Source organism: Nerophis ophidion, linkage group LG14 (genome assembly GCF_033978795.1).
Source record: "Nerophis ophidion isolate RoL-2023_Sa linkage group LG14, RoL_Noph_v1.0, whole genome shotgun sequence".
Lineage (NCBI taxonomy): Eukaryota > Metazoa > Chordata > Actinopteri > Syngnathiformes > Syngnathidae > Nerophis > Nerophis ophidion.
In genome coordinates, this window is record NC_084624.1 from 45,083,804 (window position 1) to 45,107,427 (window position 23,624).

Sequence of the window (23,624 nt, forward strand, 5' to 3'; positions counted from 1 at the left end):
TGTTTGGATCGTAAACATTTTGTGGAAAAAATTGTGCCAAAAATGTTGATTTGACATTTTTGCCAGAATGGTGTAACCCTAATATTCAGTATATATAGCACATGTATGGTTAAAGGGGAACATTATCACAATTTCAAAAGGGTTAAAAACAATAAAAATCAGTTCCCAGTGGCTTGTTGTATTTTTTGAAGTTTTTTTTCAAAATTTTACCGGTCTCGGAATATCCCTAAATAAAGCTTTAAAGTGCCTTATTTTCGGCTCTCTGCGAAGACACTGGCCATTTCCCTGTGACGTCACACAGTGCTGCCAATGTAAACAAACAATGGGAATACCACAGCAAGATATAGTGACATTAGCTCGGATTCAAACACGGATTTCAGCGACTTAAGCGATTCAACAGATTACGCATGTATTGAAACAGATGGTTGGAGTATGAAAATATTGAAGAAGGAACGGAAGCTATTGAGCGAATAGCTATTGACGCTATTCATAGCCATAGCATGGCCGAAATAGCTGCGTTAGCATCGCCGGTAAAATGTGCGGACCAAACGATCAAGACTTTCGCATCTTTTGACACTTACCAATCGACGGTGTCGATTGGTAAGTGTTTTTTTCGCATTAAATGTGGGTGGAAGGAAACATAATATAGTTACAAATGCATCTACAGGTTATCCATACATCTCTGTTCCATGTCTGCTTTAGCACCGCCGGTAAATAGCATGTTAGCATCGATTAGCGTAGCATGTTAGCATCAATTAGCTGGCAGTCAACATCAACAAAACTCACCTTTGTGATTTCGTTGACTATCGTTGCAAATGCATCTGCAGGTTATCCATACATCTCTGTGCCATGTCTGCCTTAGCATCGCCGGTCAAATGTGGAGACACTCTGGCACATTCAATGGGGGTCTGGCGGCAGACACTTTGGCATCTTCAGGCCAGTGGTGCAACTTGAATCCCTCCCTGTTAGTGTTGTTACACCCTCCGACAACACACCGTCGAGGCATGATGTCTCCACGGTTCCAAAAAATAGTCAAAAAAACGGAAAATAACAGAGCTGAGACCCGGTGTTTGTAATGTGTTGAAAATGAAAATGGTGGGTGTATTACCTCGGCGACGTCACATTCTGACGTCATCGCTTCCAGCGCGATTAACAGAAAGGCGTTTAATTCGCCAAAATTCACCCATTTAGAGTTCGGAAATCGGTTAAAAAAATATATGTTTTTTTTTCTGCACCATCAAGGTATATATTGACACTTACATAGGTCTGCTGATAATGTTCCCCTTTAAGTTGTTCCGAGTAATAAAGTTCCAATATCAAATGCTGCAGTCCCTTTCCAGGCCTAATCTTTTATGATACACTTCTCTTTATGTATATTATTTATGTTATTACTTCATGAGTTAAGGAGAATCTCTTTACATTTTGGTGTGGACAATATATTTTACAGGTGAAAACAGGCCTTTGCTAACATGTCTGCTTCTTCATATATTTTTAGTTTAGTAATGTTTAAGTGTTTTGATCTGTCCTGTAAAAGACAAAAAACAGACAATAACAGAGGTTGGGAGTTCAGCCGTTTCTTGCAGTGAAACAACAGTCAAGCATGCACTTTGTGACTAAGATCATTCATCAGTTCTGCAGCTCTTGCTCCGGTGATTTTCTTTTTGTCAGAGAAGTACATTGTTCGGCGCTGGTTTGAAGTGAAATGCAAATGTGCAATTAAGGGAACCTGATGCAAACTATTTTTATTTGTCTTTGAATACGCATGCCAAGTGGCATTTGCATGCTCTCGTCAGGACATGGGAAAATGTCATGTTGCGTTCCTGCAACGCGTATAATCACTGTACAACTGCCGTTGTGCAGTCAGTGCAAAGCTCTGCTGTGCCAGCATTCCAAAGGGGAGGAAGAGGAGGAGGACGAACATTTACATCTTTTTTGGGTTCCAAATAGGAATATTTTTAAGTGTGCACATTTTTTGAATGATAAACACATAAGCACTCAGCCAAGTTGGTGTTTTTTTATCCATCAACAAGTGAGCCTTTACAGATGCTACACTGCCCCCTGTGGCCAAACTTAGATTGCATTTAAATGATCAGAATTCCAAAGTGGAGAGAAGTGAAACGCAAAACAGGAGACCATGTTTTGGAACTTAAGCTGAATCTTTCACCTTCTATCTGCGGATTAAAGGCCTACTGAAAGCCACTACTACCCACCACGCAGTCTGATAGTTTATATATCAATTATGAAATATTAACATTGATACACATGCCAATACGGCCTTTTTAGTTTACTAAATTGCAATTTTAAATTACCCGGGACTTTTTTCTTGAAAACGTCGCGTAATGATGACGTGTACGCGTGACGTCACTGGCTGTTATGAACATGAGCGCTGCGTACACACACAGCTAAAACTTGTCTGCTTTAACTGCATAATTACACAGTATTTTGGACATCTGTGTTGCAGAATATTTTGCAATTTGTTCAATTAATAATGGAGAAGTCAAAGTAGAAAGACGGAGTTGGGAAGCTTTAGCCTTTAGCCACACAAACACACGGTGATTCCTTGTTTAAAATTCACGGAGGTGAAACTTTCCTATGGATCACAGCGGACATGGATCCCGACTACATGTCAACCAGCAAGTTTCGGTGAGAAAATTGTGGTAAAAAGTCGCCTCTTACCGGATATCAGCTGAGCTTGTGCCGCCCATACAGCTGCCGTCGACTTCTCCGAGACACTGCGCGTCAACACCCGGCCGTGGACGTACACTTCCGACTATCAGGTACAGTTAAAATCACTAAAACACTAGCAACACAATAGAAAGATAAGGGATTTCCCAGAATCATCCTAGTAAATGTCTTTAAAAACATATGAATCCGTCTCAATACAACGCGAGTGCAATCGCGTTTTTTTTTTTTTCTAGTCAAACGCTATCAATATCCTCAAACACGTATCTTTCATCCTCGCTCGAATTAATGGGGAAATTGTCGTTTTCTTGTCTGAATAGCTGTTTTTGTTGGAGGCTCCCATTAAAATCAATGTGAATATGTGAGGAGCCCTCAACATGTGACGTCATCGTCTGCGACTTCCGGTAGAGGCAGGGCTTTTCTCCAGTCGCAAACTTTATCGTGCATGTTCTCTACTAAATCCTTTCAGCAAAAATATGGCAACATCGCGAAATGATCAAGTATGACACATAGAATGGACCTGCTATCCCCGTTTAAATAAGAAAATCTCATTTCAGTAGGCCTTTAAGTACCGTACTTTTCAGAGTATAAGTCGCACCTGCCGAAAATGCATTATGAAGAAGGAAAAAAACATACAAGTCGCACTGGAGTATAAGTCACATTTTTGGGGGGGAAATGTATTTGATAAAATCCAACACCAAGAATAGACATTTGAAAGGCAATTTAAAACAAATAAAGAATAGTGAACAACAGGCTGAATAAGTGTACGTTATATGAGGCATAAATAACCAACTGAGAAGGTGCCTGCTATGTTAACCTAACATATTATGGTAAGAGTCATTCCAATAACTATAACATATAGAACATGCTATACCTTTACCAAACAATCTGTCACTCCTAATCCATAAATCCCATGAAATCTTATACGTCTAGTCTCTTACGTGAATGAGCTAAATAATATTATTTTGATATTTTACGGCAGGGCTCTCAAACTCAATTCACCTGGGGTCCACTGGATCCAGAGTCTGGGTGAGGCTGGGCCGCAAGAAAAGATTTCTTAAAAAAAATGTTGCATACTCCTCAGCATGTTTAGTTGTATAACGACGTTTCAAATTGTATTCCTTGTGCACCGCAACTTTTTCTGTGCAAATAAGACATGTCGGGGTGCCCCTGTGCTCAACAAATAAATATTGCATCTCCCACTTTCCCTGGAATTGTCTTTGCTCATCGCAAACCTTTCTCTTCATCTTTGAAAAAGACATGTTTGGGGTTGTGGACTATATTTGTAATTAACCGGCGCACGGAGTATAATGTTATTTCCGCAATGTGTGTCGTTCCACTCTTCCTCCCTACAGCAACACGGCGGTCGGCGGATAATAGTTATAATAGTCCCTGATGACCTGGACCAATTCAAACAGTTATTAGTTTTTTTTTTATTGTTTAATTTGCATTGCCTCACACGATGAACACTACATATAGCAAGCGCAAAAAAGTGACAGCTCCCGGAGTGTTATCCGGCGTCATATAGAAATATATGTAGTGTTCATCGTGTGAGGCAATGCAAATTAAACAATAAAAAAAACAAATAACAGTTTGAATTGGTCCAGGTCATCAGGGACTATTATTACTGACGGACAGGTGTCGCGGTGTGACTGCAGCCAGGCATGTAAGAAAACCCTTGTCTCCATGGCAACGTCTCTGTCGCTTTCACTCGTTTGCGGCTTTTCCACTAATGCAGGGGTAGGCAACCCAGAACGTTGAAAGAGCCATTTTGGACCCAAATAACACAATGCTGTCAAGCGCCATTCATATAAAACTTGAGGGCCGCACTAACATAAAACTTTCATATCAAGGTGGGGGCCGCAAAATAACGTCTTGCGGGCCGCGTGTCTGAGACCACTGTTTTACAGTAATGTGTTAATAATTTCACACATAAGTCGCTCCTGAGTATAAGTCGCACTATGAAAAAAACTGCGACATATAGTCGGAAAAATACGGTACATTACAAATGCACCCAAGCGTGCGTACCTGGATGCCAGAGGTGGTGAAGTAGGGGATCTCGAACTTGACACTGATGGGGGGCTTGCCCTCCTTATCTTCGGCTTCCACACTTGGAAGGCCAAAGTGGGCTCGCATCAAATACTCCTTCCCACCCTGTCGCAAATACATCACAGTTGCATTGTAAGACAATAAAAACGGGTTAGTTTGGACCACAGTGAGTCAGACAGAAGGGGAAAAATAATGAGTAAGTTTAAAGCCCATAAATCATTTGCTTTGTTATGCACTCATGAGTCACAGGCGGCGGCGGCGGCGCTCACGGGGAAGGACTTTATGGACCAGACGATTTCGCTGTTCTCAGGCACCCACTTGACGCTGCCAACCGTGGTCTTAAACTTGGGAGAGTCGGCGTCTGTTGGCACTGGAATGTGGATCTCCACGTTGTTGGCGGTGGAGCGCCGCTTGAACTGACTTTTGGCCTGGCGGGATGGAGGGGAGGGGATAAGTTTGATGCGGCACAGTGCGGATGACAAACCAGTTATGAATTGACAACCGAACACGGTGTAGTTTACAGTCACTAAGGTGGCTGACTATTTCATTAATTAAATTAGTCGTTATCTTCAAAACTCAACAAAGATACGAAGGCAACCCAATCAATCATCATCTTGATGTGTACACCTGTGAGTTGGCTGGAGTGCCTTTAGGTTTTAGAGGTTGGAGTTTAGCTCATGAAAATTTGGAGAAAACAAAAGTGTTTGTTTATATTTTTGTTGAACATATATTTATTGTATGCAAATGTCACAGAGTGGGAACCTACCTTGATCATGTACTCAATGCGACTATGAGAATGCTTCTCAATGACGGATTCAATCCAGATCAGCGGCTTTACCTGAGACATAAACATTATCACATTTCATCTGCAAGCAAAAAGTCACCAGGTTGCATTCCTCAGTTTTCCCAACCCATTTTTGATTACGGTACCCCGGCACCCCCAAAGCCCTCTAATCTAGACTCCAAAGATCCCAGAACAAGCTAGTCAGGTTACTTCTAGACCTCCACCCCAGATCACACCTCACTACTACCCTCTTCTCCAAAGTGGGCTGGCTCAGGGTGGAGAACAGAGTAAAACAACTTGCACTGGGCCTAGTCTATAAAATCTGCTACGCCTCCCTGACACCGAAGTACATGTCAAACTACTTCCTTAAAGGCCTACTGAAATGAGATTTTTTTTATTTAAACGGGGATAGCAGGTCCATTCTATGTGTCATACTTGATCATTTCGCGATATTGCCATATTTTTACTGAAAGGTTTTAGTAGAAAACATCCACAATAAAGTTCGCAACTTTCGGCGCTAAGAGAAAAGCCCTGCCTCTACCGGAAGTCGCAGACGATGAAGTCACATGTTTATGGCTCCTCACATATTCACATTGATTTTAATGGGAGCCTCCAACAAAAAGTGCTATTTGGACCGAGAAAACGACAATTTCCCCATTAATTTGAGCGAGGATGAAAGATTTGTTTGGGGATATTGATAGCGACGGACTAGAAAAAACAAAACCAAAAAAAAAGTTTAAAAAAAAAAATTTTTTTAAACTTTAAATGTGTTTTTAGACACATTTACTAGGATAATTCTGGGAAATCCCTTATCTTTCTATTGTTTTGCTAGTGTTTTAGTGAGTTTAATAGTACCTGATAGTCAGAGGTGTGTCCACGGGTGTGTTGATGCGCAGTGTCTCAGGGGAGTAGACGGCAGCTATGGACGGCACAAGCTCAGCTGATATCCGGTAAGAAGCGACTTTTTACCACAATTTTTTCACCGAGACCTGCTGGTTGACATGTAGTCGGGATTCATGTTCGCTTGACCGTGCTCTGATCCATAGTAAAGTTTCAACTCCAGGAATTTTAAACAAGGAATCACCGTGTGTTTGTGTGGCTAAAGGCTAAAGCTTCCCAACTCCATATTTCTACTTTGACTTCTCCAATATTAAATGAACAAATTGCAAAAGATTCAGCAACACAGATCTCCAAAATACTGTGTAATTATGCAGTTAAAGCAGACGACTTTTAGCTGTGTGTGTGCGCAGCGCTCATATTTCCTTAAAACCCGTGACGTCTTGCGTACATGTCACCATTACACGACGTTTTCAAGACGAAACTCCCGGGAAATTTTAAATTGCAATTTAGTAAATTAAAAAGGCCGTATTGGCATGTGTTGCAATGTTAATATTTCATCATTGATATATAAACTATCAGACTGCGTGGTGGGTAGTAGTGAGTTTCAGTAGGCCTTTAACCGCCATGACCACAAGACCAGGGGGAGCTTCACAAACCACGTTAAACCCAGACTCTGATCTAACAAAGGTCTTAACTCATTCTCCTTCTATGCCACAACAGTATGGAATGCACTACCAACAGGTGTAAAAGAAAGTGCATCTCTATCCTCCTTCAAAACCGCACAAAAAGAACACCTCCAGGCAACTAGAACCCTAGACTAACACCCTCCCACCTCCACATCCCACCTCCCCGGATTGTAAATAAATGTATATACCGTATTTTCCTTGAATTGCCGCCGGGGCGCTAATTAATTTAAAACCTCTTCTCACTCCTGCGCTTATCAAAGGCATGCGGTAAAAGTAAGCATGCGCTAATTATTTTAAAACTTCTTCTCACTCCGGCATTTACCAAAGGTATGCAGTAAAAATTTGAGTGTGATGTAAGCTTGGACCTTAAATCCTACTGAATAGCTCTTAATCTTCTTCCCTTTGTGCGATTTCAAATTACTGGTATTGAAATCAGTCTCCTCCATTTTTTTAAATGATGACAAGGGAAGTCTCACTCGTGACATCACGAGTTTGACCAGGCAGTAATACTAAGCATGCGCTAATTAATTTTGGAAGCGAGTTTGACCCAGCAGTAATTCAAGGCAGGCGCATACTATATGCCCTGCGGCAATTCAAGGAAATATGGTACTTGTTCTTATGCTTTCTGAACTCACTATGGTCCCTGCTTGCTGTACATATCCTACCAAGTCAGACCTACACTGGTTCCACGTCCATTTCTCAGATGATGCAATTGTTGATGACTGGAGTGCTGATATCAACCAAACCTAACCCCCTTCCTCCACATCTCTCCCCCCAGATTGTAAATAATGTAAATAATTCAATGTATATACTCTGACGATTAACTTGTGCGATGACAATATTGTGCTGATAGTATATATTTGTACCATGAATTGATTGACGTGGATCCCCAATTAAACAAGTTGAAAAACTTATTCAGGTGTTACCATTTAGTGGTCAATTGTACGGAATATGTACTGTACTGTACAATCTACAAACAAAAGTTTCAATCAATCAATCAATTCCTCTTAGCAAAACCACTGCCTCCCTCTAGTGGACAACAGACATCACTACACCGTGAAGCATCAGGAATGATAGTCTTCCCTTGTACTTCATCCATTTTCTACTGCTACCTCAAAACTCAAAAAACTTACATGGGTGTTGAGGCGGTAAGACATAAGCTCAAACTCTCCGTCGGGCGGGATGAAGGAGATGGTGCGGTCGTTCTCAAAGCGAGACAGACGGACACACTGATGGAATTTGACATCCTCCAGCTCCACTGATTTACTCTTCCCTCCTGCAGGAAGCCACCATTTTACCAGAAAATGTAAAAGACAGATTGTACAGTTTTTGGTACAAAAAGCAATAGAAAATGGCTGTTTTTGCAGCAACTCACGTCCAGTATTTTCAAACAGAACCTTGTCGTTGAGGCCCAGTCGCAACTCGGGCATTCCTGACAGGAATACGCGCATCTTGATAGAGCCGACAATCTCGCTGCGTAGAACGTTGCCGTTGGCGCTGACCTGAGGAGGAGGAAGAAAGGAGCCAATCAAAAGCTGTGCTGGACACATGCAAAGCAACATTAGCCATGTTGACACTATGTGGAGGATGTTGACATGCACACAGGAAGGAACTTTAGAGTCAGTCTGAATGGCAGTCTTTGATCAGCGCACACAAACAAACGCACAGACATGCACACACACTCTTCTAAGACAATTAGTTCCTACTAGCAGGTTGACCGACTCAATGACGTCCAGGAAGACTTCGTTTTTCCTGTACTTGATGCCCTCTGATCGCCATGAGACGGCGTTGGTGACTGTGGCGGGAGGGCGGGGGGCGCCTGTGTCGAGCTTGTGGCCCTCCTGAGTTATATATCTGACAGGAGGAAAACAAAAGCAAAAAAACAAACGAGTAATTAACAGCAAATTTGTTAGTTAAGGTGGTGTCTCTCCAGGGGGAAGGGGATTGGCGGACGGACAGGGAAGGGGCAGGGTGGGTGTAAGGGACAGTGTAATTTGGCCTGTCGCCACCATCACGTCTCCATCTCATCGCTGCTGCTTGAGGGGGCAATAGACTACAGACTGTGGTGAAGTAGGCCGGCTTCGTCGCATGAAAAAGGTTACAATTTTTGGTTGTGTTTTACGCTCCATTTGCTGAATTAGTTTAGGCTGTGGCTCTTTGTTATTAAGGCTACCGCCATAACAACAAAACGCTTCGGGAAATCCTGCATGTATTCATGCTCTCCATTGTCTGTTCTGTTGTTGACGTTCCACTGCACAGCATTTTGTGTCCAACATTTGACTAACTTACTAAACTAAGTACATTGTTTCCCATACATAAATCATTTATTTGTGGCAGATGCATTTAAATTGCCACAAATTGATACGGCACAACCTGTTGCCCTCCCCCATAACCACATTATAATTGGACTACGTGTGTAAGGGACAAGCGGTAGAACACGGATTAATGGACGTTTCAACTAGCTGTGTTATGATCCTATATTGATATTGGTCTATATCAGTAAAAAAAATAAGTAAGGATTGTTTGGGCTTGCATGCAAAATGTCCGATATAATCTCAAATACAAGAAGTCCTGCAGTATGTTTACTTGTACAAAGTTGGACAGCCATTTAACATCTGAATGTCCTTCAAAAAGCACACAAGGTGGGTCTTTTCAACAGGTAAACGAGGTCAGCTATAGGCTACTAGGAGCTAGTTGCTACACAGCAGCTACAGTTGTGATCAAAATTATTCAACCCCCACACAATTTTGGTGTTTTAGCAAGTTGGACATTTATTCCATATTTTGTTTATAGTCATATCAAATAAAGATGTGTCAAATAGAGAAATGCAACTTAAATTGTAACACTGTATTTTACAAAATACCAAAAAAGGACATTTTTCTCAATATCTCATTGACAAAATGATTCAACCCCCTAGTTACATGCATCTTTAGTACTTAGTAGAACACCCTTTGGCAGTAATTACATCCTTCAAAGGTGATACATAACCGGACACAAGCTTCTTGCAACCATCTACAGGTATTTTAGCCCATTCCTCTTGGGCAAAGGCCTCCAGTTCATTCATATTCTTGGGCTTGCGTGCTGCAACTGCCTTCTTCAAGTCCCACCACAGCTTTTCTAGAGGATTTAGGTCTGGCGACTGTGAAGGCCACTCCAGAGTCTTCCAGCCCTTCTTCTGCAACCACTCTGATGTTGATTTGGAGATATGCTTGGGATTGTTGTCCTGTTGGAAGGTCCAACGTCTCCCAAGCCTCAACTTTGTCACTGACTTCATGACATTTGCGGCTAATATATCCTGCTAGGAAATAGAATTCATAATGCCTTGAACGCGCTGGAGATTCCCGGTACCTGAGGCAGAGAAACAGCCCCAGAGCATGATTGACCCCCCACCATGCTTAACAGTAGGCAAGGTGTTCTTCTCTTTGTAAGCTTCATTTTTTTCTCCTCCAGACATAATGTTGATTCATAGGCCCAAAGAGTTCCACTTTTGTCTCATCACTCCATAGAACAGTTTCCTAAAACTTTTGGGGTTTGACCAGATGATTTTTGGCATACTGGAGTCTATTTTCTTGTGCCTGGTAGTCAGAAGTGGGGTGCGCCTGGGATTTCTGGCATGAAAGCCTTCATCTCGTAGTGTGAGCCTTATTGTATGGGACGAAACCTGCGTTCCCCCACCTGCAATGTCCTATTGTAGTTCCTCAGCTGTTACCCGGGGGTTTTCCACCACTGTACGCACACAGCATCCTCTTTCTACCACGCCCAGGTAGTGTTTCCACTGTGCCTTTAGCTTTAAACTTATGCTCCCAACTGTGTCTCCTGGAATGTGTAATGTCTTTGCAATTTTCTTATATCCATATCCTTTCTTATGAAGAGAAATTACCTCCTCTCTTGACTTCTTTGACCACTCCCTGGACTTCACCATGTTGCAAATACACCATTGACCATCTACAAGAAGCTGAGCGTCACAGTCTTTTTCAATCCGTTTAATTGTTGCTCGTTATGGTTCTAATCACATCTACGGGTGTTTTCCACACCGGATTGAAAAGACCTTATTCAAATTCTGTTTTTAAGAGTTATGATCTTCAAGGGGTTGAATAATTTTGTCAATGAGATATTGAGAGAAATGACACTGTTTGGTATGTTACAAAATATAATGTTGTAATTCAAGTTGCATTTGTCTATTTAATGCATCTTTATTTGATATGACTATAAACAAAATACGGAATAAATGTCCAACTGGCAAAAACACCAAAATTGTGTGGGGGTGGAATCATTTTGATCACAACTGTAAGCTCACAAATGAGCACAAGCTAAACATATATAATAGGTGTCCTTCATTGAACAATATTGCAGTCTAAAACCGCACTTTATTTGGTATAAACAAGTATTAAATAATTATAGTTGTATATTACTTAAACATACACAATATCCAAGGCAGAAAGTCTCCAATAATAACTGTGATTGGAATTAGGCACGAGGTGTCACCAAAAAAACAAGAACCACTCGACTTCAACTTAAACAAAGGATGAGTCCCTTCCAGATGGTTAATAATATATAGGTTAGTGTTTACATAACTACCAATGTTCTCTGACTAATTTCATTTGCTTAAATCTATTCTAACATTCCACACGGCAAAACAAAATGATGAATGATTCATCCTGAAATCATATCTGATCAATATCAGTATCAGCCAATACTCGAAGCTCCAATATTGGTACTGTAGCGGAAGTGAAAGTTTTGTAGCCCGTAGTTCCAACTCTGCACAGCAGATGACATACTAACTCTGCTTTAACAGACCACATACATATGCTATGTTGGGCCCTATTTTCCTATTTGCCTAAGTATTTTTTTACCTGCTTTACTAACACATGTGAATGCCACTGAAATCCATTCAAAATATTACCCTTTAAATTCAAAAAGGCTGTATCAATCTTGGCAGTGTGTGTCATTTATACGTGCGTCGCCATGGTGACGTAGTGTGTGCATGAGTTTGCATGCGCAACAATGTGTCTTCTTCCTGGCTGCATGTAACTTTGGGCATGAAACTTTGTTGATTTGTTATTATACCCACCTTGATGTTATTTGGGATGTTAAGAGTTGTATTTAGTACAAGTGTTAGAGGCCTACTGAAAGCCACTACTACCGACCACGCAGTCTGATAGTTTATATATCAATGATGAAATATTAACATTGCAACACATGCCAATACGGCCTTTTTATTGCAATTTTAAATTTCGCGCTGAAGTATCCTGCTGAAACGTCGCGGTATGATGACACGTGCGCGTGACGTCACGCATTGTAGAGGACATTTTGTTCCAGCACCGTTTCCAGCTGTAAGTCGTCTGTTTTCATCGCATAATTCCACAGAATTCTGGACATTTGTGTTGCTGAATCTTTTGCAATTTGTTCAATGAATAATGGAGACGTCAAAGAAGAAAGCTGTAGGTGAGAAGTGGTGTACTGCGGCCGCCTTTAGCAACACAAACACAGCCGGTGTTTCATTCTTTACATTCCCGAAAGATGACGGTGAAGCTTTACTATGGAACAGAAAGGTCAAGCGAACAAGGTTGGATTGGACCACACACACACAAAGTAAAGTGTATTATGCAGCAATCATTTCGAAAGATCGTGTTTCGAAGTGGGTCCCTTGCGAAGGGCAGAGATGGGCATCGCCACCACCCGTCGACTGGTGCTGAAGAAAGGTGCGGGGCCGACCTTCAGGTTGTACAGGTACGACCATATAATCTCACTAAAACACTAAAAAAAAAATAAGCAGATAAGGGATTTTCCAGAATTATCTTAGTAAATTTGTCTAATAACATCTGAATCGCTCCCACTGTATAGTCTTTTTTTTTTTCTTACTAGTCCTTCACTCTCACTTTCCACATCCACGAATCTTTCATCCTCGCTCAAATTAATGGGGAAATCGTCGCTTTCTCAGTCCGAATGGCTCACGCTGCTGGTGGCCATGATTGTAAACAATGTTCAGATGTGAGGAGCCCTACAACCAGTGACGTCACGCGCACATCGTCTGCTACTTCCGGTACAGGCAAGGCTTTTTTATCAGCACCAAAGTTGCGAACTTTATCGTCGATGTTCTCTACTAAATCCTTTTAGCAAAAATATGGCAATATCGCAAAATGACACATAGAATGGACCTGCTATCCCCGTTTAAATAAGAAAATCTCATTTCAGTAGGCCTTTAGTGAAACCACGATGTGATAGGATGGGCTTAGAGTTAGACTGTTTGTGTCTCTTTGTGTGGTTGTGCTTGCGAGAGGGTGCGTGACAGCTTGATATCAACTGTCAAAAGAATAAATGGTGTCAATTTGCATTGAGGCCCCTGTTCTCTCCAACGTGGACATCACAGTCCAAAAAAAAGGCAACCTGCTGTCTTTGACATCCTCACGTGTGAAGTTGATGTTTTTGTCCACTGAGTCAATGTGCTCGGTGAAGGCTTAAACTTCTTGGCTTCTGATTTCAAGCCATGTCTCATCCACATATCTGTACCAATGACTTGGTGCTGTTCCCTTAAAGGAGCTCAGAGTTCTCTTTTCCGTGTCTTCCATGTAAAAGTTCGCTACGAATGAGGATACAGGTGATCCCATGGCTCAACCATGTTTTTGTCAATAAAACGATACAATGAATTGAAAGTACGTTGTATTAAAGCAAAGTTCCGGAAAAAGTTTAGTGTGGATCTATAAAATCTACCGGGACAACCATTCTCCCGAATTTCTCCCGATTTCCACTCAGACAACAATATCGGTGGCGTGCCTTAAAGGTACTGCTTTTAGCGTCCTCTACAACCTGTTGTCATGTCCGCTTTTCTGCCATACAATCAGCGTGCCGGCCCTGTCACGTAATATATGCGGATTCTACACACACACACACACACACACACAAGTGAATGCCACGCATACTTGGTCAACAGTCATACAGGTCACACTGAGGGTGGCCTTATAAATAACTAACATTGTTACAAATATGCACCACACTGTGAACCCACACCAAACAAGAATGACAAACACATTTCGGGAGAACATCCGCACTGTAACACTACATCAACACAACAGAACAAATACGCAGAACCCCTTGCAGCACTAACTCTTCCGGGACACTACAATATACACCCCTGCTACCAACAAACCTCGATTTTGCATGTCACTATAAAGTTATATAAGTCTTGCTTGTTCAATATTCAATGCAAAACTTGTTTGGGTCCCTATTAAAAGGTTAAGTTGTTCAACTTTGGCCCGCGGCTTTGTTCAGTTTAGAATTTTGGCCCACTTTGTATTTGAGTTTGACACCCCTGCTGTAAGGTGTGATCACCTAGTAAAGTCTCTACTGCTTCTTGGGTTGCAATACAGGTGAACAGGGATGTGACGTCATATGAAACCATAGTTTCATTGTTATCCAGTTTTAGATTTTGGATTTTCGCGACAAAGTCAATGGAGTTTTGGACTAAAAGTACTTAAGCCAATGGGAAAATACAAGAAAACCAAGATTTATGACAGGAAACTAGGGCTGGGCGATATATCGATATACTCGATATATCTCGGGTTTGTCTCTTTGCGATATAGAAAATGACTATCTTGTTTTCGAGTATACGATCTCACGCAGTTGCTTTCAGCTGCGGGCATTACACTACAGGTGTTTCCCACTCTTTCTTGTCTCACCTTCTCAAAGAGACTTAAAACAAGCGCACCTTCTTACATCAACACGTGCAAAGTCACACGCTCCCGTGGAGCAGACAGGTAGCAACATGGTAATGCTAGCTGTGATGCTAACGGTGCAGGTGGTAATACGAGAGAGAGAAGGTACAAATCTGGTAACAAATGAAGGAAGAATTAATTCCCAAGAAAACCAGCACAGGGTCCATCGTCTGGCGGTGGTTTGACTCCAAGCGGGAAGATTTTGAACAATTATGCGGCAGAAGCATTGCTACAAAAAGTAGCACCACGGCTAAAGTATCATCATTTGAAAAGTCACCCGCTAGATAATAAGGAGTGCTTGAAACTCCGCATGTCAATATCTCTGTTCGGTGCCACACCAACAAAATGCCGAAGCAACTATTTCCAGATCAACACCGTATGAAAAAAATAGTCAACAACAGAAGGAGATAACCTACCACATAGCGAAGGAGATTTCTTATTATGCAGCTCATTTTTATTTGACACTTATTGAAATATCTTGTGTGACATCATGCCCAAAAGTGCACTTTATTTGTTTTAAACTATGTAGTGGTTTTCGGTACAAAAAGTGCACTTTAATTTAGTGTTGTTTTGATATGTCATCTTAGTGACATCATGCACAAAAGTGCACTTTGTTTTAAACTATTGTAGTGGCGTTCTGTAACAGAAGTGCACTTTAATTTAGTGTTGTTATCATATGTCATCTTGGTGACATCATGCACAAAAGTGCACTCATAGCTTGTTTTAAAATGTCTCTGACAATCTTGCACTTTCTGTTTTGGAAATGACATGAATGTTTGTGCCACTGCTTAATAAATACAGTTTTGGTAAATTGACTTAGTTGTGATTTCCCTCTCTGCATGAAAGTTTAAAATGCACACATATTAATGAATATGAACAAGAATGTTTTAATGTAGACACATAGATCATAATGCTGTGATTATATTCATGAAGTGTTCATTCAAGGCTAAGGCAAAATATGGAGATATATATGGTGTATCGTGACATGGCCTAAAAATATCGAGATATTAATTAAAGGCCATATCGCCAAGTCCTACAGGAAACGCCCACATTTAAAGGCTCGCTCCATCTAAAGCGCACATCTTAGATGACGGCGTGCAGTAACAGCCCAGTTACAGTTGTGCATCTTTTTTACTTAAGCACATGGGAGAATAGGACCCGAAGTGAGTTTGTCACTGTATTAATTGAGTAGTCAGATCGATCTTGATCAGGGGTCTCAAACTCAAAGTTACCTGGGGGCCACTGGACGCAGAGTCTAGGGTGAGGTTGGGCCGCAAGAAAAGATTTCTTAAAAAAAATCTTTTAAATGTCTTTTTTTTATTTTCAACTCAAAATAAAATCTAAATACAAATGAATAAAATGAGAATCAAGAAATGTAAGGCAATGCAGGTGTCGCGGTGTGATTGCTGCCAGGCACGTAAGAAAACCCTCGTCTCCATGGCAACATCCCTGTCTTTTTCACTCATTTGCCGCTTTTCCATTAATGCAGGGGTAGGCAACCCAGAACGTTGACAGAGCCATTTTGGACCCAACTGACACAACGCTGTCAATCGCCATTCCAATAAAACTCGTGGGCCGCACTAACATTAAACTTTCAAATTAAGATGGGGGCCGCAAAATAACGTCTCAGTGTCTGAGACCCCTGATCTTGATTTTGTTAGTCAAAAGAGAGACCAGCAACAAATCTGACAACTACGCCAGTAAGGGTACTTTTTAGAGCATTCTGGTGGGGGGTGGAATGTCAAATTGAGGCGACTCACTCTTGCAGAATCTTGCTGTCGGTGGTCTGAGGGTAACCAAAGTCCATCAGCTCGTCCATCAGCTCATAAATGATGACAAAGTTATCTCGGATGCTTTCTTCCTCCAGTTCTTTGAAATACTCTGAGAAAACCTGCAGGGTACAACATTTATTTTATAAATAAATACCGCATTTTTCGGATTATAAATCGCTCCCGAGTATATGTCGCACCCGCCGAAAATGCATAATAAAGAAGGAAAAAAACATACATACGTCGCACTGGAGCAGGGGTCGGGAACCTTTTTGGCAGAGAGAGCCAAGAAGCCAAATATTTTAAAATGTATTTCTGTAAGAGCCATGTAATTTTTTTTTTAACACTGAACACAACTAAACGCTTGCATTTTTAAGTAAGACCAACATTTCCAGAGTATAATAAGTAAATAAATAAATAAATAAAATTGTTAGTCTGAAGCTAACTGTGGAGGGGGGGTGGCCTGCGGGCCTGCAGCGAAGCGGGGTGTTGCCAGGATCGGCCTCGAAATCAGCGACAGGTGCGTAAATGGCCCACCTGGGCCTTGTTATCTAATCACTTGTCGCTATGCTATAAGCAGCAGCCAGGAGGAGAGACGGGGTTGAGGCTGGAGCCAGAGTGTGAGCGAGAACGAAAGAGAAAAAGACAATTGCTGGAAAGCAACTGAGAGACTTATTGAAAAATAAAACAATATTGTAACCCTGAAACAGGCTCTCATGTCGGTGCTTGTTGGTCTGAAGAACCCCCAGGAGGGCAAGCCACACACTAACCAATAACAAATAAAAAAATTCTTACCAATAACGCAACTTCTTGAACAGGTGTGGTGGAAAACAGATGGATGGATTAAAAATGCACGAGAATGTTTTATATTTTGAACATTATTTTTAACACTGTGATTACAAGTGGAATGATCTATAACTTATCGTGTCAAGGAATGTCAGCTCAGATTTACCTGAGAGCCGGATGCAGTCATCAAAAGAGCCACATCTGACTCTAGAGCCATAGGTTCCCTACCCCTGCACTGGAGTATAAGTCACATTTTTGAGGGAAATTTATTTGATAAAATCCAACACCAAGAATAGACATTTGTAAGGCAATTTAAAATAAATAAAGAATAGTGAACAACAGGCTGAATAAGTGTACGTTATATGAGGCATAAATAACCAACTGAGAAGGTGCCTGCTATGTTAACCTAACATATTATGGTAAGAGTCATTCAAATAACTATAACATATAGAACATGCTATACCTTTACCAAACAATCTGTCACTCCTAATCCATAAATCCCATGAAATCTTCCTAAACAACTCTGCCAACTCCAAAGGTATGCGCCGCTTCCTCTTGTCGTTTTCTGCTGCATATTTCACTACGTCCAGCTTGTAATCTGCAGTACATGATTTCCTTTTCGGTGCCATTTTTGTTCAGCCCTTCTCAGTTTTTCTAAGTTACCGCCAACAATGAAATGATCCATTTTAATAGCTACGGCAGCAGCATATAGCATCCCATGACCCACAATGCACTTCTGCCATGACCCTCCCCCGCCGAATTCTTATTGGTTGACGTGTGTGTGACGATTGCTGACATTTTCTTCGTCTCTTCCGCGAATTAGATAAAAAATATTATTTAATATTTTACGGTAACGTGTTAATAATTTCACACATAAATCGCACCGGAGTATATTTCAACTATGAAAAAAACTGCGATTTATAATCCGAAAAATACGGTACTATCGTACAAAATGCAAAGTATAGCCTACCTGGACAATTTTGTACAAAAAGGAGAAAACCAAGGAAACGCTGGCATTTTTCTTGGATGTCGCGACCACTGAGGTGAGGGCAAGTTAAGAGATGTTCAATCATAAGCGGCGTCGGTAATCTACAGTCTGATCATTTAGTGTCGCCATGTTGCAAGAAGGATACAGTAGAGGTTATTGTGCTTGATCCACATGAAGCGCACTCCACCGTGGGCCAGAATGGGAGACAGCGTTCCCTCTTCCTCCTTATCCATCAGGAGGCTCATGAAGTGCTCGATCTCGGACATGTCCACATCGCCGCGGTAGTTCCGGCACACCAGCACCTGACACGTCACATCACAACAAACCACAGTTATTTTGAAGCCTTACTTAATAACCACTAACCACTGTGTCGCTCATATTAAGGAAAATGTCACGAAAAAAACACGGGCACATTTTTCATTATCTGAACTTTTATTCAGATTTGCATCAACATCAACACAGAGTCATACCAAAGACTATAAAAATAGGATCCATTATCTCCCTGCTGCCCTGGGGATAGGTTGATTGGCAACACTAAATTGGCTCTAGAGTGTGAATGTCTATGTGTTGGCCCTGCGATGAGGTGGCGACTTGTCCAGGGTGTACCCCGCCTTCCGCCCGATTGTAGCTGAGATAGGCACCAGCGCCCCCCGCGACCCCAAAGGGAATAAGCGGTAGAAAATGGATGGATGGATGGATACCCTGCTTGGCACTCTGCATCAAGGGTTGGAATTGGGGGTTAAATACCAAAACGATTCCCCGAGCATGGCCACCGCTGCTGCTCACTGCTCCCCTCACCTCCCAGGGGGTGGAACAAGGGGATGGGTCAAAATACGGAGGCTAATTTCACCACACCTTGAGTGTGTGTGTGACTATCATTGGTACTTTAACTTTTATAGGCTATCCCTGCCACGCGCCTCCACAACGTTTAATGAAACCCACTCAGTAGTTTGGGTGTGATACTACAACTATGCAATCAAGAAAACGCTATCAAACGTAATCAATATGACAGCAACAGCTCACAGCACAACTGGGCATGTAAAACACCTGTTTTTGTTTTTTTTAAATAAATGCTGTACATTATTGCCACATTGAGAAAGCTGTTGTGCGTGGGGAGGCGCAGCCGGCGAACGAGCAGCTGGGCGGGGCAAGCTGGGGCCCGGACCAAGATGGCGGCTGAGCGGAGAGCCGGGGCGTGCCGGGAGCGACGCTACGAGCGAGATCAGGTGCGTGGCTCGCACACCGAGAAACAATTAACATTTCTCCTTATGCTGCATAAAAGGGGAGAAGGAGGAGAGATCGGGTCAGACGGAGTTGGAGAGCCTAGAGCAGCAAATGAAGAGCGGAAACAACAGCAGACGAGGACGACGACGACGGCGGCTGAAAAGCAGACCGGTAATGAGCAGTGGAGGAAGGAGCTGAAAAGCGATCCGAACTGCAGCCAAGCTTTATTGCAAAATAAAGAAGTCAAAACCTGCTCAAGCGATCATGTCCTTCCTGAGTGGTCCATGGAACCCGAGCGACAGCGTGAGTTGTTTTCCAAAAAATTGTTGTGGATAGTAGAAACAACACTCTAGGGCAGTGGTTCTCAAATGGGCTTGCGTACCCCTGGGGGTACTTGAAGGTATTCCAAGGGGTACGTGAGATTTTTTTTAAATATTCTAAAAGTAGCAACAATTCAAAAATCCTTTATAAATATATTTATTGAATAATACTTCAACAAAATATGAATGCAAGTTCATAAACTGTGAAAAAGAATACAACAATGCAATATTCAGTGTTGACAGCTAGATTTTTTGTGGACATGTTTCATAAATATTGATGTTAAAGATTTATTTTTTTGTGAAGAAATGTTTAGAATTAAGTACATGAATCCAGATTGATCTCTATAACAATCCCCAAAGAGGGCACTTTAAATGGTAAATTTTAGTACTTGTATAGCGCTTTTCTAACCTTTTCTAATCTTGGGATGCAACTCAGTATTCTTATTCCTCCAAACACGACGAGTTGAGTTAATACCAAAATGGATACATGGATGATACAGCAGAGGATTGGGAGAATGTCATGTGGTCAGATGAAACCAAAATAGAACTTTTTGGTATAAACTCAACTCGTCGTGTTTCGAGGAAGAAGAATACTGAGTTGCGTCCCAAGAACACCATACCTACTGTGAAGCATGGGGGTGGAAACATCATGCTTTGGGGCTGTTTTTCTGCTAAGGGGACAGGACGATTGATCCGTGTTAAGGAAAGAATGAATGGGGCCATGTATCGTGAGATTTTGAGCCAAAACCTCCTTCCATCAGTGAGAGCGTTGAATTGTTGACCAAATACTTATTTTCCACCATAATTTACAAATATATTCTTTAAAATTCCTAGATTTTTTTTTCACATTCTGTCTCTCACAGTTGAAGTGTACCTATGATGAAAATTACAGACCTCTGTCATCATTTTAAGTGGGAGAACTTGCACAATCGGTGGCTGACTAAATACTTTTTTGCCCCACTGTATTTATAAAGGACTTTTGAATTGTTGCTGTTTTAGAATATTTAAAAAAAAATCTCACGTACCCCTTGGCATACCTTCAAGTACCTCCAGGGGTGCGCGTACCCCCATTTGAGAACCACTGTCCTAGGGGGGGGAAGGAGTTGCCCACATATGCGGTCCTCTCCAAGGTTTCTCATAGTCATCATTGTCGACGTCCCACCGGGGTGAGTTTTTCCTTGCCCTTAGGATGTCGTTGTGGCTTGTGCAGCCTTTTGAGACACTTATGATTTAGGTCTATATAAATAAACATTGATTGATTGTTATTTATTTATATCTGCACCTTATTGCTTTATTTTTTTATCCTACACTAAAATGAGCGAAGGCAACGAAATTAGGTTCTTATCTGGACTGTAAAGTTCAAATTTGATTGACAATAAAAAGGAAAGTGCGATGAGATGGCGACTTGTCTTGCCTTCCGCCCAATTGTAGCTGAGATAGGCATTAGTGACCCCCAAAGGGAATAAGCGGTAGAAAATGGATGGATGGAATATTAGGAAAGTGGTGCTGTGAGAATAAACAGCTGTCAACCTGTAGGGTGTTTTTTTCTCTTTCTTAATATCACGTTCGCTGAATAAATACATCCAAACTTCCTGCTACTGACTTAAAAGTGTTCTAGCTTTATTTCCACACCTAAAAAAAAAAAACATAATCGCTGCTTGAGAGCTGAAGTAAGTGACCGTTAGCCGCCGCTAGCTGCTAGGCTAACGTTAGCCCGGCCCCGTTATTCGCTTCCTTACCTTCCCTTTTAAATCCAAGACGTAAACGGCGCTCGCAGACATCTTGGGACTTTTTATCTTCTAAAAAAATTACACCTTATCGACCGTGTTGGATGATTTCGTTGTTGGGGAGAAAAAATTTAATAATCAGACGTCCATTCATAATACTGTAGGGGAAAAAAAACTTGACTTCCGCATTTGACGCAGTCGTAGGAGATCCTGCAGCGCCCCCTGGTGACTTGGAAGACGCAGGACATCAGGACCAGATGAGTCGCCCGCTGGCCTGTTCTAAAAATAGCTCAAATAGCAGCACTTACCAGTGAGCTGCCTCTATTTTTTACATTTTATTTATTTACTAGCAAGCTGGTCTCGCTTTGCTCGACATTTTTCATTGTAAGAGAGACAATACTCAAATAGAATTTGAAAATCCAAGAAAATATTTTAAAGACTTGGTCTTCACTTGTTTAAATAAATTAATTTATTTTTTACTTTGCGTCTTATAACTTTCAGAAAGACAATTTTAGAGAAAAAAATACAACTTTAAAAATTATTTTAGGATTTTTAAACACATATACCTTTTTACCTTTTAAATTACTTCCTCTTCTTTCCTGAAAATTGTAATCAATGTTAAAGTAAAAAAAATTATTTAATTTTTTAAATTTTTAGAATATTAAATTAATTTTAATTTAATTCTTCATTTTAGCTTCTGTTTTTTCAATGAATAATATTTGTGAAATATTTCTTCAAACTTATTATGATTAAAATTCAAAAAAAATATTCTGGCAAATGTAGAAAATCTGTAGAATCAAATTTAAATCTTATTTCAAAGTCTTTTGAATTTCTTTTAAAACTTTTGTTCTGGAAAATCTAGACGAAATAATAATTTGTCTTTGTTAGAAATATAGCTTGGTCAAATTTGTTATATAGGCCCTGTGATGAGGTGGTGACTTGTCCAGGGTGTACCCCGCCTTTTGCCCGATTATTGCTGAGATGGGCACTAGCGACCCCCGCAACCCCGAAGGGAATAAGCGGTACAAAATGGATGGATGGATGGAATTTTTTTATTTATTCTAACAAAGTGCAGAGTGGAATTTAACCTATTTTAAACATGTCATCAAAATTCTAAAATTAATCTTAATCAGGAAAAATTACTAATGATGTTCCATAAATTATTTTTTAAATTCTTTAAAAAGATTCGAATCAGCTAGTTTTTCTCTTCTTTTTTTCGGTCGAATTTTGAATTTTAAACAGTCGAAATTTAAGATAAACTATGTTTGAAAATATAATTTTCATTTTTTTTCCTGTTTTCTCCCCTTTTAAACCGTCCAATTAAGTGTTTTTTCGATAATTTATTCTCTACAAAAACCTTACCTAAAAGGAAAAAAAATGTACAACAGAATGACAGACAGAGATCCCCATTTTTTTATATATATATATAGATTCATTTATTAAAAGTAAATTTAGCAAATTGGCTATTTCTAGCAATTTATTTAAGTGTGTATCAAACTGGTAGCCCTTCGCATTAATCAGTACCCAAGAAGTAGCTCTTGGTTTCAAAAAGGTTGGTGACCCCTAGTTTAGATAGCTTCATGATACATCATCCATCCATCCATTTTCTACCGGTTGTCCCTTTTGGGTTCGTGGGGGGTCGCTGGAGCCTATCCAAGCTGCATTCGGACGGAAGGCAAGGTACACCCTGGAAAAGTCGCCACCTCATCACAGGGCCAACACAGATAGACCGATACCGATTTATACAGTCGCGGAATTAACACATTATTATGCCTTATTTTGTGGTGATGCCCTACTGGATGCATTAAACAATAAAACAAGGTTTTCCCCAAAAAATCAACTCAAGTTATGGAAAAAAAATGCCAACATGGCACTGCCATATTAATTATTGAAGTCACAAAGTGCATAATTTTTTTGTAACTCAAAACAGCAGCTTGAGGAGAATGAGTTGGGCGGGGTTGGGGGGAGGGGGGGGGGGGGTTTATGGGGTAACAGGGGTGTATATTGTAGCGTCCAAGAAGAGTTAGTGGTGCAAGGGGTTCTCTGTATTTGTTCTG

The 23,624-nt window shown here is 41.0% G+C and overlaps 1 protein-coding gene across 1 annotated transcript in view; it reads right to left on the reverse strand.

Annotated features, from left to right (window-relative positions):
• Positions 1-21,779, reverse strand: part of ap1m1 (adaptor related protein complex 1 subunit mu 1) — a 40,377-nt gene extending 18,598 nt beyond the window's left edge. The window contains exons 1-10 of the mRNA XM_061920849.1: positions 21,580-21,779; positions 18,442-18,598; positions 18,279-18,346; positions 16,514-16,644; positions 8,748-8,895; positions 8,417-8,543; positions 8,175-8,317; positions 5,498-5,569; positions 5,001-5,159; positions 4,711-4,836 (exon numbers count right to left, since the gene is read on the reverse strand). Of these exons, the coding sequence (XP_061776833.1) occupies positions 4,711-4,836; positions 5,001-5,159; positions 5,498-5,569; positions 8,175-8,317; positions 8,417-8,543; positions 8,748-8,895; positions 16,514-16,644; positions 18,279-18,346; positions 18,442-18,598; positions 21,580-21,621 (1,173 nt within the window). The 5' untranslated portion in view covers positions 21,622-21,779. The remainder of the gene's footprint in view (positions 1-4,710; positions 4,837-5,000; positions 5,160-5,497; positions 5,570-8,174; positions 8,318-8,416; positions 8,544-8,747; positions 8,896-16,513; positions 16,645-18,278; positions 18,347-18,441; positions 18,599-21,579) is intronic.
• Between the last annotated feature and the right edge of the window lie 1,845 nt (positions 21,780-23,624).